General features: G+C 39.6%; 1 protein-coding gene across 1 annotated transcript in view; it reads right to left on the bottom strand.

Moving 5' to 3' along the window:
• Positions 1-853: 853 nt before the first annotated feature.
• The window catches only part of ALPK2 (alpha kinase 2), a 63,319-nt gene continuing 51,966 nt past the window's right edge, over positions 854-12,206 (bottom strand). The window contains exon 10 of the mRNA XM_060759658.2: positions 854-2,894. Coding sequence (XP_060615641.2) covers positions 2,675-2,894 — 220 coding nt within the window. The 3' untranslated portion in view covers positions 854-2,674. The remainder of the gene's footprint in view (positions 2,895-12,206) is intronic.

Genomic DNA, 12,206 nt, shown 5'->3' with positions numbered 1-12,206 from the left:
GTTGGACTTCAACTCCCACAATTCCTAGTAGCTTACTGGCTGAGCTGCTATAACTTTTTCAGGCTGTATGTATTTATTTATTTGCAGTATTTATATACCACCTTTCTCACCCCTGGAGGGACTCAATGTATGACCATGTTCCAGTAGCATTCTTTCCTAACGTTTCCTCTGAATATGTGGCTGGCATCTTCAGAGGGTGTGTTAGTAGTGAAACAAATGGAGTGTATATATACCTACTGATTGTTAGGAATTGTGGGAGTTGAAGTCCAAAACACCTGAAGGACCGAAGTTTGCCCATGCCTGATCTAGCCTATAACACTCAAAACAGCTCTGCCATGGTGGCAACAAAAATAAACAAACCCTTTGCTTCCATTCCTACACTGCTATGGAATACTCAGGTCTCTGAAAACAGTTGGTTCACTTGCACAGCTGAGTTGTCAACACAGTTACACTAGATCCTGTTTCAACAAGAATTTAATTGGGGGAGATGTGTGGAGTATGAGTATAACAAGGAACGTTATTACTGTGCAAATAATTAGGAAAGAAAGCCATAATTATAGTTCAGTGGTTTTGACCTGGAAACTGTGATGGGCTGATTGAGATGTAGGATTTACGCCTAACAGGATTACAAGTATAATGAAATGAATTACTCTTGTAGATCAAAGTATTATGAAATGTAATGAGAGAAAATGGCACCAGATTTTGAACATTCACACATGCCTGGGCAGCCTACTTACACACATCTTATCATTTGGACTACAGTTCCTATGGATTCTGGGATTTAGACTCCAAAAATGCATCTCTGGGCCTATCTTGGACTAAGAATCAACTAGTTAAAAACCATTAAAACACATTCAAAGTTCAAAACCATAGCACCCTTCTTGCCCAGCATTTATTTACTTATTTATTAGACTTATATCACACCTTTCTCCTGAAAACAGGAATCACAATAACATTGAATACAAAAATACAATTAAAATGCAAAATAAAAGCAATAATTAAAATACATTTATAATAATAAAAACACAGTTTTCAAAACTCATTAGTAACGATGTGCTGGCCATTGTGAAACACAACAAGACAAATCTGATGTCGCTCAGATTTTTTCCCACTGCATCTCTCCAAACTACTGTTGGTGGATCGCTTTAGGACTTAAGGCTGGAATTACACTGACCCATCAAAATATTTTCTGCTGCTAATGTTAACTACATCTTCATACATGCACAGCAAACCTACCCCTCTCGTTTCTTTTCCCCCGCACTTGCATGCCAGCTCACACCCTCCAACAGTCCCAATTAATCTTGTGTCATCCCAATTTTTCAGCTGCTTTTAATTTGTCCCAGTTTCTCTCTCCTCCTCTTCCTCATTTCTCCCTTTATCCTTGGTTTACTTTCATAGAATCTATGGGTCGGAAGAGACCTCATGGGCCATCCAGTCCAACCCCCTGCCAAGAAGCAGGAAAATTGCATTCAAAGCATCCCCGACAAATGGCCATCCAGCCTCTGTTGAAAAGCTTCCAAAGAAGGAGCCTCCACCACACTCCAAGGCAGAGAGTTCCACTGCTGAACAGCTCTTACAGCTTAATTGCAAACTTAATTCAAAAGGCAAACGTAATTGCACTCAGCTGCAGGAGAGGGGAGGTAAAGGCAAAATCTTGCCCTTCCTGTAGGCTCAGCAAAATCAAAAGACTGCAGCTTCTCCTAGCTTCTTGCATTTCCTTCCCCATTAAAAACTTTTGATATCTGACTCATATTCTGATGATTCCTAGCCACACATATTCCAGTTTTTATCAGTGAACTGTTGGAGGGTATCCCAATTACCACTGAAAAGTGACTATTATCTAACACTTAGATTTTAAGAGCTGAGCATGTGGTTTCTCCAGCTGTAGACTTGCTACGCAGAAATTGGTGGGTAGCTGTAGGCCTTAAGGCTAGAAGTAGGGACAAGATCAGGGGATGGAGAGCCACAAATAAGGTTTTGTGGTCATGAGTTCCAGGTAGTCCCAGATTACTTGGGTGAATCTCACTGTTTTAAATACTATATCATACCTTTGACATAACTGTCAACATTGAATACCAGTGCAAATGCAATTTGAACTAAATTAAAATAAATTAAGGTCCACAGGTCAGTCCCTCAGTCACTCAGCCATCCTTTATATCAATCTGAAAAGAAAGCATTCAGAAACATCTAACAATAACAGCTGTTGCATTTTCCTTTTGAAGTGTGTATCAGGCTAACACATATTCTTGATGGAGTACAGTGTATGCCCGGCACCTCATGTGCATTGAACTATCCTCCCTCTATACTTATCTACTTAGCATCTGAATTACATGGGGAGGGGGAATCGGCTCAAGGCAATTTCCCCAGACAGTCCAAATTCAACACAACCTTCCAAGAACAAATGGCAATTCCATCCATGTCACCACTCTCAGCCTTCTTATAGAGTCTGCACACAAGACTATACTTGGTGTTGGGGTGCTGAACTCTTCAAATATCCAGCCATGGATGATCTTATGTCCCTACTCTACCATTTTATGGTCGTATAGTCACTTGTATAAAATGGTTGAATATGGCATGCCACTTCCAGTGTGTGCTGTTCTGAAAAATGCAATGCACATTCCCAGAAGGGTCATTTTGCAAAGATGATGGTTTTTTTGGAAGGGAACTGGAGCTCCTATGTTTTCTTGGCTGCAAGCGCACTGCCCACCGTCTTCTTGAGAGTAGTACTTGAGCTTGGTTGTGGCTTGGCTTTAGGGACATTTGGCCTCTTCTGCTTCTGAGAGTTGGCATGAAGGGATTTCAGTCCGAGCATCTCACAGTATTTGTTACACTGGTGTAGGGCCTTAAACTGGTCGATGAATGAGATGGAGCAATTGCCTTTGAAACCTTTGTACCTGCAGAAGAACAAAAGAGAGAAAAGGAAGAAAGAGGAATATAACATTCAAATGAAAAGTGTTTTTATTTTGCAAAACTTACAACACATTAAGTCCCCAGAAATAGAAAGAGGAAAATAGCAGTGCTTTCATTTGCTCCTTATCAATAACTTATCCAGCAAAATTGGTTACCATTATGAAAATGGTCAAGTCAGTGTCCCACCTCAATAAAATGTCGATTAGGGAAAGAGTTCAGAAAGGTTAATTCTGGAGAGCATAGTTCCCGCAATTTGCCAGCGATCATGTCCTTATCCATGCTGACTTGAGCAGTCTGGAATTTTAGTCCAAAAAGTAATGTTTTCAAGCTTACACTAAAGACCATCTAGTCCTCTGTGCATGACGTAAGAAGAAAAATATGGCAACGGCGCTATCAAAAATGTTAACCCAGCACTTTTGCTTCCATTAAATTCCATCTACATTCAAGTTGCTGATGATATAATAACAAGCTGACGTTAAAATGACTAGAAAACTTGGCAAGCCCTACAAGTTGGAGCAATAACAACCAATCTGTATGTATGTACTATATATACTTGAGTGTAAGCCAACGCGAATATATGCCAAAGCACCTAATTTTACCACAAAAAACTGGGAAAATGTATTGACTTGAGTATAAGCCGAGGGTGGGAAATGCAGCAGCTACTGGTAAATTCCAAAACAAAAATAGCTACCAATAAAATTACATTAATTGGGGTTAAATGTTTTGAATATCTACACAAAACTGTAATTTCAGACTGTCCAACTCTGATTACACCATTACTCTAATCTTCTTCAATGTAAATGTGCTTACGTATCCTTCCAATAATAATAATAATAATAATAATAATAATAATAATGGTAAAATAATAAATATAATTAAAAACAATAACAGAGTAAAATAATAAATGTAATAATAATAATAATAATAATAATAATAATAATTCAGACTGACAAGACTTGAGTATAAGCCGAGGAGACTTTCTCAGCCTAAAAAGGGGTTGCTGGTCATGCAAGTTGGAGCAACAAGAACCAAGGGATAAGTATCACTAGTAGTTAAAAATCTATTATTTTGATTCAATTGTTGCAAAACTATGCTGGTCACCAGCCACACTTCAATGGCAGTTGGAAACAAAGGTAAGGAGCAGATGCATCCAAACTGATAATACTTTGATTATGAACTCTTCTGCTCATGAAACTTTCCTTCAGTCCACAGATTTCTACCACCAAAGTAACTTAAAAGTTCATTTGAACATTTATATACATAGTTGAAACAGCCAACAAAACGAGGCACAAAATTACTAGGGAAATGCAAACACAGCAAAATGTTCTAGGTATGAATGATTTTCAATGTCTTACCCTATGGAGATTGGAGGAAAATTTCACAAGGAGAGAATATTCTCATATCAAAAAGTAATGTTATCATTTTGATATCTGCTGCTACAAAGCAGTTTCCTATGAATATTTATGTTCACCTTACAATAAACGTACAACCTCGCAAACATTTTTGTAACAAGTACAAAGCTACCTCTGCATTTCAGAAAGGAAATGTACTGGTAAAATCACAGGTGGTCTTTTCCCAGTTAAAAGCATGCTGAAAACCCACTGAAATGGATGGCTTTCTGCCTTTCCAGGGCTCACAGCAGGGCTGAAAAATGCACTTTCCTTTGCAAAGGAATCAATGCTATTAACCTACCTCCACTACCCTTAAAATGTCATGAGCAAATTTATCTTTACTATTTTTCTTTTTTCTCCTCCTGCTTCTCCCACTCTCCCTCCATTTTTGTCTGGTATATCCCCCATTCTGCAATAAAATCAGATTAAATCAGGTACAGAAATGCGAGGGGATTTGTACAAAAGATCATCCAGCATCATAGCCAAAGGCTCCATGGAAACATTTCAGATTTTGTACGGTGTCAACAGCTGCCATGAATGCTTTTCCGAGAGCCTGCCTGTCTTGCTTTAATAAAAAATGCTTGACAGCTTTCCCCTTTTTCTCATTTCCTTCTGGCATTTTGAACACTCGGTGCTGCATGCCATTCTCCCAGTATTAGTGACAATACTGCTGAAAACACACATTTAAATACACATAACTCCAGTCCTAGTAGCAATAACCAATCTCTTCATACATTAGGATTTTTTAAAAAATTAGGGCCATAAAGCCATTTCATTATACATTCCTTCCATTCTCCTTGAGAGGAGAGAGACAAAGTGGGAAGGCAGCAATATTAAATGCTCAGCTTTCTGAGCATCAGTAATCGCACATCTCATGAAAGGCCACCAAGAAACATCCATACTTCAGACTGAGGTGGAACAAGTATTTCCACCTTGGTCTTGTAAGTGGCTCTTAACTGATCACACAAATGCTAATGTGTTTTCAAGCATACCTTTGGGGTAATGGACATTGTAAGCTCTGTTTTTTTCTTGCACTCACACACAGCTGAAGACAACACTCAACTTCCCATTGCTGTTTTGACTGCAAACCTAGAACTTCCTCTGATGTTTTCATCACATCTGCAAAAATATGGGCCCTAACTCATTTTCATGATTCAAATATTTATCCATTCCTTTTTGTCCAAAAAAAGATCCTATAATTTTGCTCAGACAAAGAATGGAAAAAGATGATACACACACACACACAAAATAAAACTTGGGTTTTGGTGGTCCATTTGTTTTTGTTTTTTTTTTCAACAGCTACTTCTGCGCTGCTTCCAAGAGACCTTGGCTTCCAAACAGTTTTCTTAGCTGGTGTATACAGTTCTCCCTCGACATTTGCATAAATTTGCATAGATTTGATTAAAAATATTTTTTCTAGGGATTTTTAGGTCTCCTATAGTCAACTTCCTCCAGGCATTCTGGAGAACCTAGGGTCCATCCAGGCAGTACCTTTAACTCAGGATCTCCCATTTCAACATGGAGTGTGGCCACACGCAGCTCCCTCAAAACGTGGGAGCAATTACTACAAAGGCCAAAAAACGCAAGATTTTCAGGTGTGGGAATATCCTGGTTCTGCCCCAAAAATGTGGATATTTGAATCTCTGTATGTCCCTACATTCAGTTTTTTAATGCTGGTTTATTCCTGGGTTATACATGTCTGTTCCTGATTGGCTGTATCCTAGATCGTGGCAAGAATTGACTAGAGGGTGAAAACTTTATCCTGGCAAGAGAAACTTCATGCACCACATGTTTAATCCTTCCTCATTCCTGGTGCCTCCTCCTTATACGTTACACTGTCCTATCTCCCAATGTTTTTAAATTTTTCTATAATTTTATCCATGCGTCTGGCCCTGCCTAGTGTTTTTAATCCTTGATTTTATATTGTTGTATTGTTTATTATTTTGATTTTGCATTTTATGTATTTTGCTTTTATTGTGTTTATGTTATTGCTTGTATTGTACTGATGGGCATGGCCTCATGTAAGCCGCACCGAGTCCCCTTGGGGGAGATAGAGCGGGGTATAAATAAAGCATTATTATTATTATTATTATTATTATTATTATTATTATATTAAGTTTGTGACAACCAAACCAGGTCTGTATGTGGACCTCTTTTCAGGTTCCGGGATATTTTGCCCCTGACTAAAACCTGCAAACTGGGTGCTGTCTGGAAGCGCCCCTAGAGATTTATAAAGAGAACCTTTTTCTAGTAGCATATCTACATTGTAGAATTAAAAACATCACTTTAACTGTCATGAATTCATGAGAGCTGTAGCTGTAAAAGGTCTTTAGCCTTTGCAGCTTTTTTTCATGTCATGAGTGACTTGAGAAACTGCAAGTCGCTTCTGGTGTAAGAGAATTGGCCATCTGCAAGGACGTTGCCTAGGGGACGCTCAGATGCTGGATGTTTCACCATCCTTGTGGGAGGCTTCTCTCATGTCCCCGCATGGGGAGCTAGAACTGACAGAGGAAGCTCATCCATGCTCTCCTTGGATTCAAACTTCTGACCTGCCGGTCAGCAGTCCTGCTGGCACAAGAATTTAACCCATTGCACCACCGGGGGCTACAGCTTGTTTGCAGCTGCTGCTTCACCAAAATGCAACTCCCATAGTTCTATAGAACTGAGCCATAGCAGCTAAGGTGGAATGAAACTGCACTACTTCTGCAGTGTAGATACACATAGGTCCTCCAGGTACCCTATTATGGCTCCTTTTCGTGCCCAGAGAGTTTTGTCAGAAATCTCCTTTTAACAGTAGTGTATTAGTTTACCCCCTTTACATCCTGTTCACATAAGGTAAATGCAAACTCTTTGTTTTTGCTCCTCCCAAAGAAAAAGCTCTTTGATTGATTTGACTCTCTCCTCCTTTTCCATCTGGACTAATTGGTATAGCACTCTGAAAAGCCTGGTAGAGTAGGATTGATTATACACTGCACTGACGAAGGTTCGTTTCCTAACTGTTTGTGATGCCTCATTTTCTTCAGAAGGCTGAAGACATTTTGATTTTTTTTTAATAAAGGAGGAAGTGTGCCCTCTGCTGAATGAAATGGTATTACAGCCATTCTTGTTTTGCAAATTTACTCTCAGTTAACCAGAATTTAACAGTATTCCAGAAATTAACAATATTCCAGATGTGGTCTAACCAAGGCAGAAAAGAGGGTAGCATGACTTCCCTGGATCTAGGCACCAGGCTCCTCTTGATGGAGGCCAAAATCCCATTGGCTTTTTTGGGCACTGCATCACATTGTTGGCTCATGTTTAACTTGTTGCCCATGAGGACCCCAAGATCTTTTTCACACATACGGCTCTGGAGCCAGGAGTCCTCCATTCTGCATCTTTGCACTTCATTTCTCTGCCTAAGTGGAGTCAAAGAGTTGGAAGAGACCTCATGGGCCATCCAGTCCAACCCCCTGCCAAGAAGCAGGAATATTGCATTCAAATCACCCCTGACAGATGGCCATCCAGCCTCTGTTTAAAAGCTTCCAAAGAAGGAGCCTCCACCACACTCCGGGGCAGAGTGTTCCACTGCTGAACGGCTCTCACAGTCAGGAAGTTCCTCCTCATGTTCAGATGGAATCTCCTCTCTTGTAGTTTGAAGCCATTGTTCTGCGTCCTAGTCTCCAGGGAAGCAGAAAACAAGCTTGCTCCCTCCTCCCTGTGGCTTCCTCTCACATATTTATACATGGCTATCATATCCCCTCTCAGCCTTCTCTTCTTCAGGCTAAACGTGCCCAGCTCCTTAAGCCGCTCCTCATAGGGCTTGTTCTCCAGACCCTTGATCATTTTAGTCGCTCTCCTCTGGACACATTCCAGCTTGTCAATATCTCTCTTGAATTGTGGTGCCCAGAATTGGACACAATATTCCAGGTGTGGTCTAACCAAGGCAGAATAGAGGGGTAGCATTACTTCCCTAGATCTAGACACTATGCTCCTATTGATGCAGGCCAAAATTCCATTGGCTTTTTTTGCCACCACATCACATTGTTGGCTCATGTTTAACTTGTTGCCCATGAGGACCCCAAGATCATTTTTCACACGTACTGCTCTCGAGCCAGGAGTCCTCCATTCTGCATCTTTGCATTTCATTTTTCTGCCTAAGTGGAGTATCTTGCATTTCTCCCTGTTGAACTTCGTTTTGTTAGTTTTGGCCCACCTCTCGAATCTGTTAAGATCATTTTGAATTCTGCTCCTGTCTTCTGGAGTATTGGCTATGCCTCCCAATTTGGTGTCATCTGCAAAACTTGCCTTCTTCTCACGTTTAAAGTAGTGAATGGGTTTGTACAATAATACTTATTTGTGTTAAGTGTTACAGAAAATAACCTAGCTGTTGTTTGTGCTGACAGTATCCCCACTTTTCTGCACCTCAACATAGCAGCAAAGAAAAGATCAATGCAAGATTTTGCACATAATCTTAATTATAGTTTCTTGAGGCAAGCCCACTTCTTAAAGCAGAAGGCAAACTTCAGGGGCCCAGGATTTACTTTACTTCGGTTTCACCAACTCAGGCACAAATGATACACACAGATTTATTCTGAGTTGTAGTGATGGACAGATCTCACAGTTCTTCTAAGTAAATATAATCCCCTCTTGGCTGCCATTGTTCAGTTTTCTTCATTTCAGCATTAGAGTTAGGTGAGTCTAAGTCATTTTATTACCATTGTTTTGGAGGAACCAGTAACATTAGCTATAGATGGGATGGATTCACTCGTAATGAATGTATCACCCATGGATTAGATTCAAGCTGTGGTTCTTAAAAAGGAAGTGAAATTGATGAACTTTTCATGACTGTGCCAGAGAAGGTCAAGGTTTGCATTTGTTCCTCCTTGTAACACCAAATTGTGGTTCTGCATTACACTCTGAACCAACCTAATGTGACATTTTTGATCCTGGAATCTTAGGAAGATAATGAAATAGATGCATACCTCTTACCTATATGGCTGATCTAACATGGTTTAAAACAATTGATTTTAAAGTGGAGATAACCGATTTTAGTGTTTGCGTATAAAAGGTAAAGGTTTCCCCAGACATTAAGTGTAGTCGTGTCTGACTCTGGGGGTTGGTGCTCATCTCCATTTCTAAGCTGACAAGCCGACATTGTCCGTAGACATCTCCAAAGTCATGTGGCCGGCATGACTGCGCGGAGTGCCGTTACCATCCCACCAGGGCGGTACCTATTGATCTACTCACATTTGCATGTTTTCGAACTGTTAGGTTGGCAGAAGCTGGGGCTGAAAGTGGAAGCTCACTCTGCTCTCCGGATTCGAACCTGTAACCTTTCGGTCAATAAGTTGATGCAGACCAAAAAGCCAATGGGATTTTGGCCTGCATCAATAGGAATATTGTATGTAGATCCAGGGAAGTCATGCTACCCCTCTATTCTGCCTTGGTTAGACCACACCTAGAATATTGTGTCCAATTCTGAAGGGAGATGTTGACAAGTTGGAATGTGTCCAGAGGAGGATGACTAAAATGATCAAGGGTCTGGAGAACACGCCTTATGAGGAGCAACTTAAAGAGCTGGGCATGTTTAGCCGGCAGAAGAGAAGGCTGAGAGGAGACATGATGGTCATGTATAAATATGTGAATGGAAGTCATAGGGAGGAGGGAGCATGCTTGTATTTTGCTGCCCTGGAGACTAGGACACGGAACAATGGCTTCAAACTACAAGAAAGGAGATTCCATCTGAACATTAGGAAGAACTCCCTGACTGTGAGAGCTGTTCAGCAGTGGAACTCTCTGCCGAGTGTGATGGAGGCTCCTTCTTTGGAAGCTTTTAAACAGAGGCTGGAAAGCCATCTGTTGGGGTGCTTTGAATGTGATTTTCCTGCTTCTTGGCAGGGGGTTGGACTGGATGGCTCACGAGATCTCTTCCAACTCTTTGATTCTATGATTCTATGAGAGCAAAAGCCCCAAGTCATTTGAATATGTTAGCAATCCTCTTCTATAAAATAGATGTCCAGTTCATCCTCAGCTCAGCTGGGATGTTTTATACTTCTGGGGTTGGCAATTAAGATGGTTTTTCTAGAACAATTTTTTAAAAATCATTATTAAAAGAGAGAAAAATTCCAAGAAATCAAAACATGAACAAACAATACATTTTCTTAATCACATTTTATCTTCCTGGGATTCTCTTCTTTACCCCTGAAAACGATTTATGCCCTTTGGCTATTGCTGAAAATACTGTACGGAATATTAATCAGAACAATCCTCCAGAACACATATTGAATGCTCATGAAATGCACATAACATTAGGAGGAAGTAAATAAATGGTCATGAATTACTCATAATGCATTAGTGGCTTTCATTAAGACCCTCAATAAGAACTTAACAGCAAGACACTGGAGTGTCCTTTGCCCTAGTTTAAATATACTGGGGACACAAATCAAATATTAGCACATTGCATGTTTCTATGATCAGCTGGAAACAACCAAATTAATGGCAAGAATTCACCTCTATACAGAGAAATAATGATTTAAGCAATTGGGAAAATATAAATGGAATGTGCTTGTTTATGTATTATACATATAATGTAAAATTTATGTTTGTTTACTTTCATATTAGTTTATTTATGAATACCTAACACACATGCATTGTGGTGAAATCATGGTACAAAAAGTCTGCAACCTAACTTTTAGATCTCTGAAATGGCTCTCAGTTGAAATTATGACAGAATAGTACCAAAACATATAAGAGTGGCAGATAACCAAGTGAAAATCTCTTGATATTGATTTTGTTGAGTTTCTCAGAATCCCACTGACTTTGTTTTGTATCAGGTGGTGACACTTTGCATGTGCTTTCCAAACTGAAATATGAGCAATACTCCCATTTTTCCTAATTGCTGCCTATATTTACACAATTTACCTAATTTAGACCTTTCCTTGCTCCCTGGTTATTTCATCGGGTGTTCTGCATTAAATATTAAATACCAACCACAGTTGCTCACAGCTTGCCATTCAAACACACACATTTACAGATGTAGAGAGAGAATATAATTCCCTTCTTGGAAATTAAGACAGAAATCTTAGTTTTAAAAGAGCTGTTGGCAGGATTATTCTTTTCCACTTACTTAGGAAGATGGGACCATAATAATTTCATCTTGCATACTTGTTCAGCCTTAAGACAAACCACCTTAGAATGAATTATGCCAAGAAAAGCTCATGATAGCATTGCATTAGGATGGCTCTAAGTTTGAAATGTCTTAAAGGCACACAACAACAAAAACAACACTTGATTTGTAGCCAGAAATTGATGTAAAGCTGACAGTGAAGCATGCTCCACAATTAATGCAGGGATAAGAAATATAAAATACTTTATGAAGCCTTCAAACCATAGCAAGGTGATGGTCTCCTGCATATACTAGCATCATGAATGTACATGGCCCTTTACAAGTAAAACATCCAATAAGCCTTTTACTTTTTGCCTGTGTTATGAATAACTTTTCAATAACTTTAAAGCTTAGGTTCTTTATTGTAATTTTCCAGTAAGAGAAAGGGTATCAGAACTTTTACAGAACTTAGACAAAGAACTACATTGGACATACATATTCTATGTAACTACCCTGAATTCACAAACGACGTACAGTTACATTGGCTAACAAAGAAAGAAAGGGGAATTACATTTTTATTCAGCATTCACACACATATAAACATTCATCAATCCTCATATATCCAAATATTACCATACCCTTTTCTCCCTCCTTGGAGAAGTATCTGCAATATCAAGGTCCTGCTGTGTTTTTCCTACAGCAGAACCTGACTCCCTGCACAAAATCTAAGAGTTTGAAAACATCCCTTCCTCTTCCCTTGAGAAAAGGAGCAAGTGTCCAGAATTCGGCTTTCCAATAGCAGATCTGATGCTCTCCATACA

This window comes from Anolis sagrei, chromosome 2 (genome assembly GCF_037176765.1).
Source record: "Anolis sagrei isolate rAnoSag1 chromosome 2, rAnoSag1.mat, whole genome shotgun sequence".
Taxonomy (NCBI): domain Eukaryota; kingdom Metazoa; phylum Chordata; class Lepidosauria; order Squamata; family Dactyloidae; genus Anolis; species Anolis sagrei.
The sequence above is the reverse complement of the archived record's forward strand: the minus strand, read 5'-3'. Positions and strand labels throughout refer to the sequence as shown.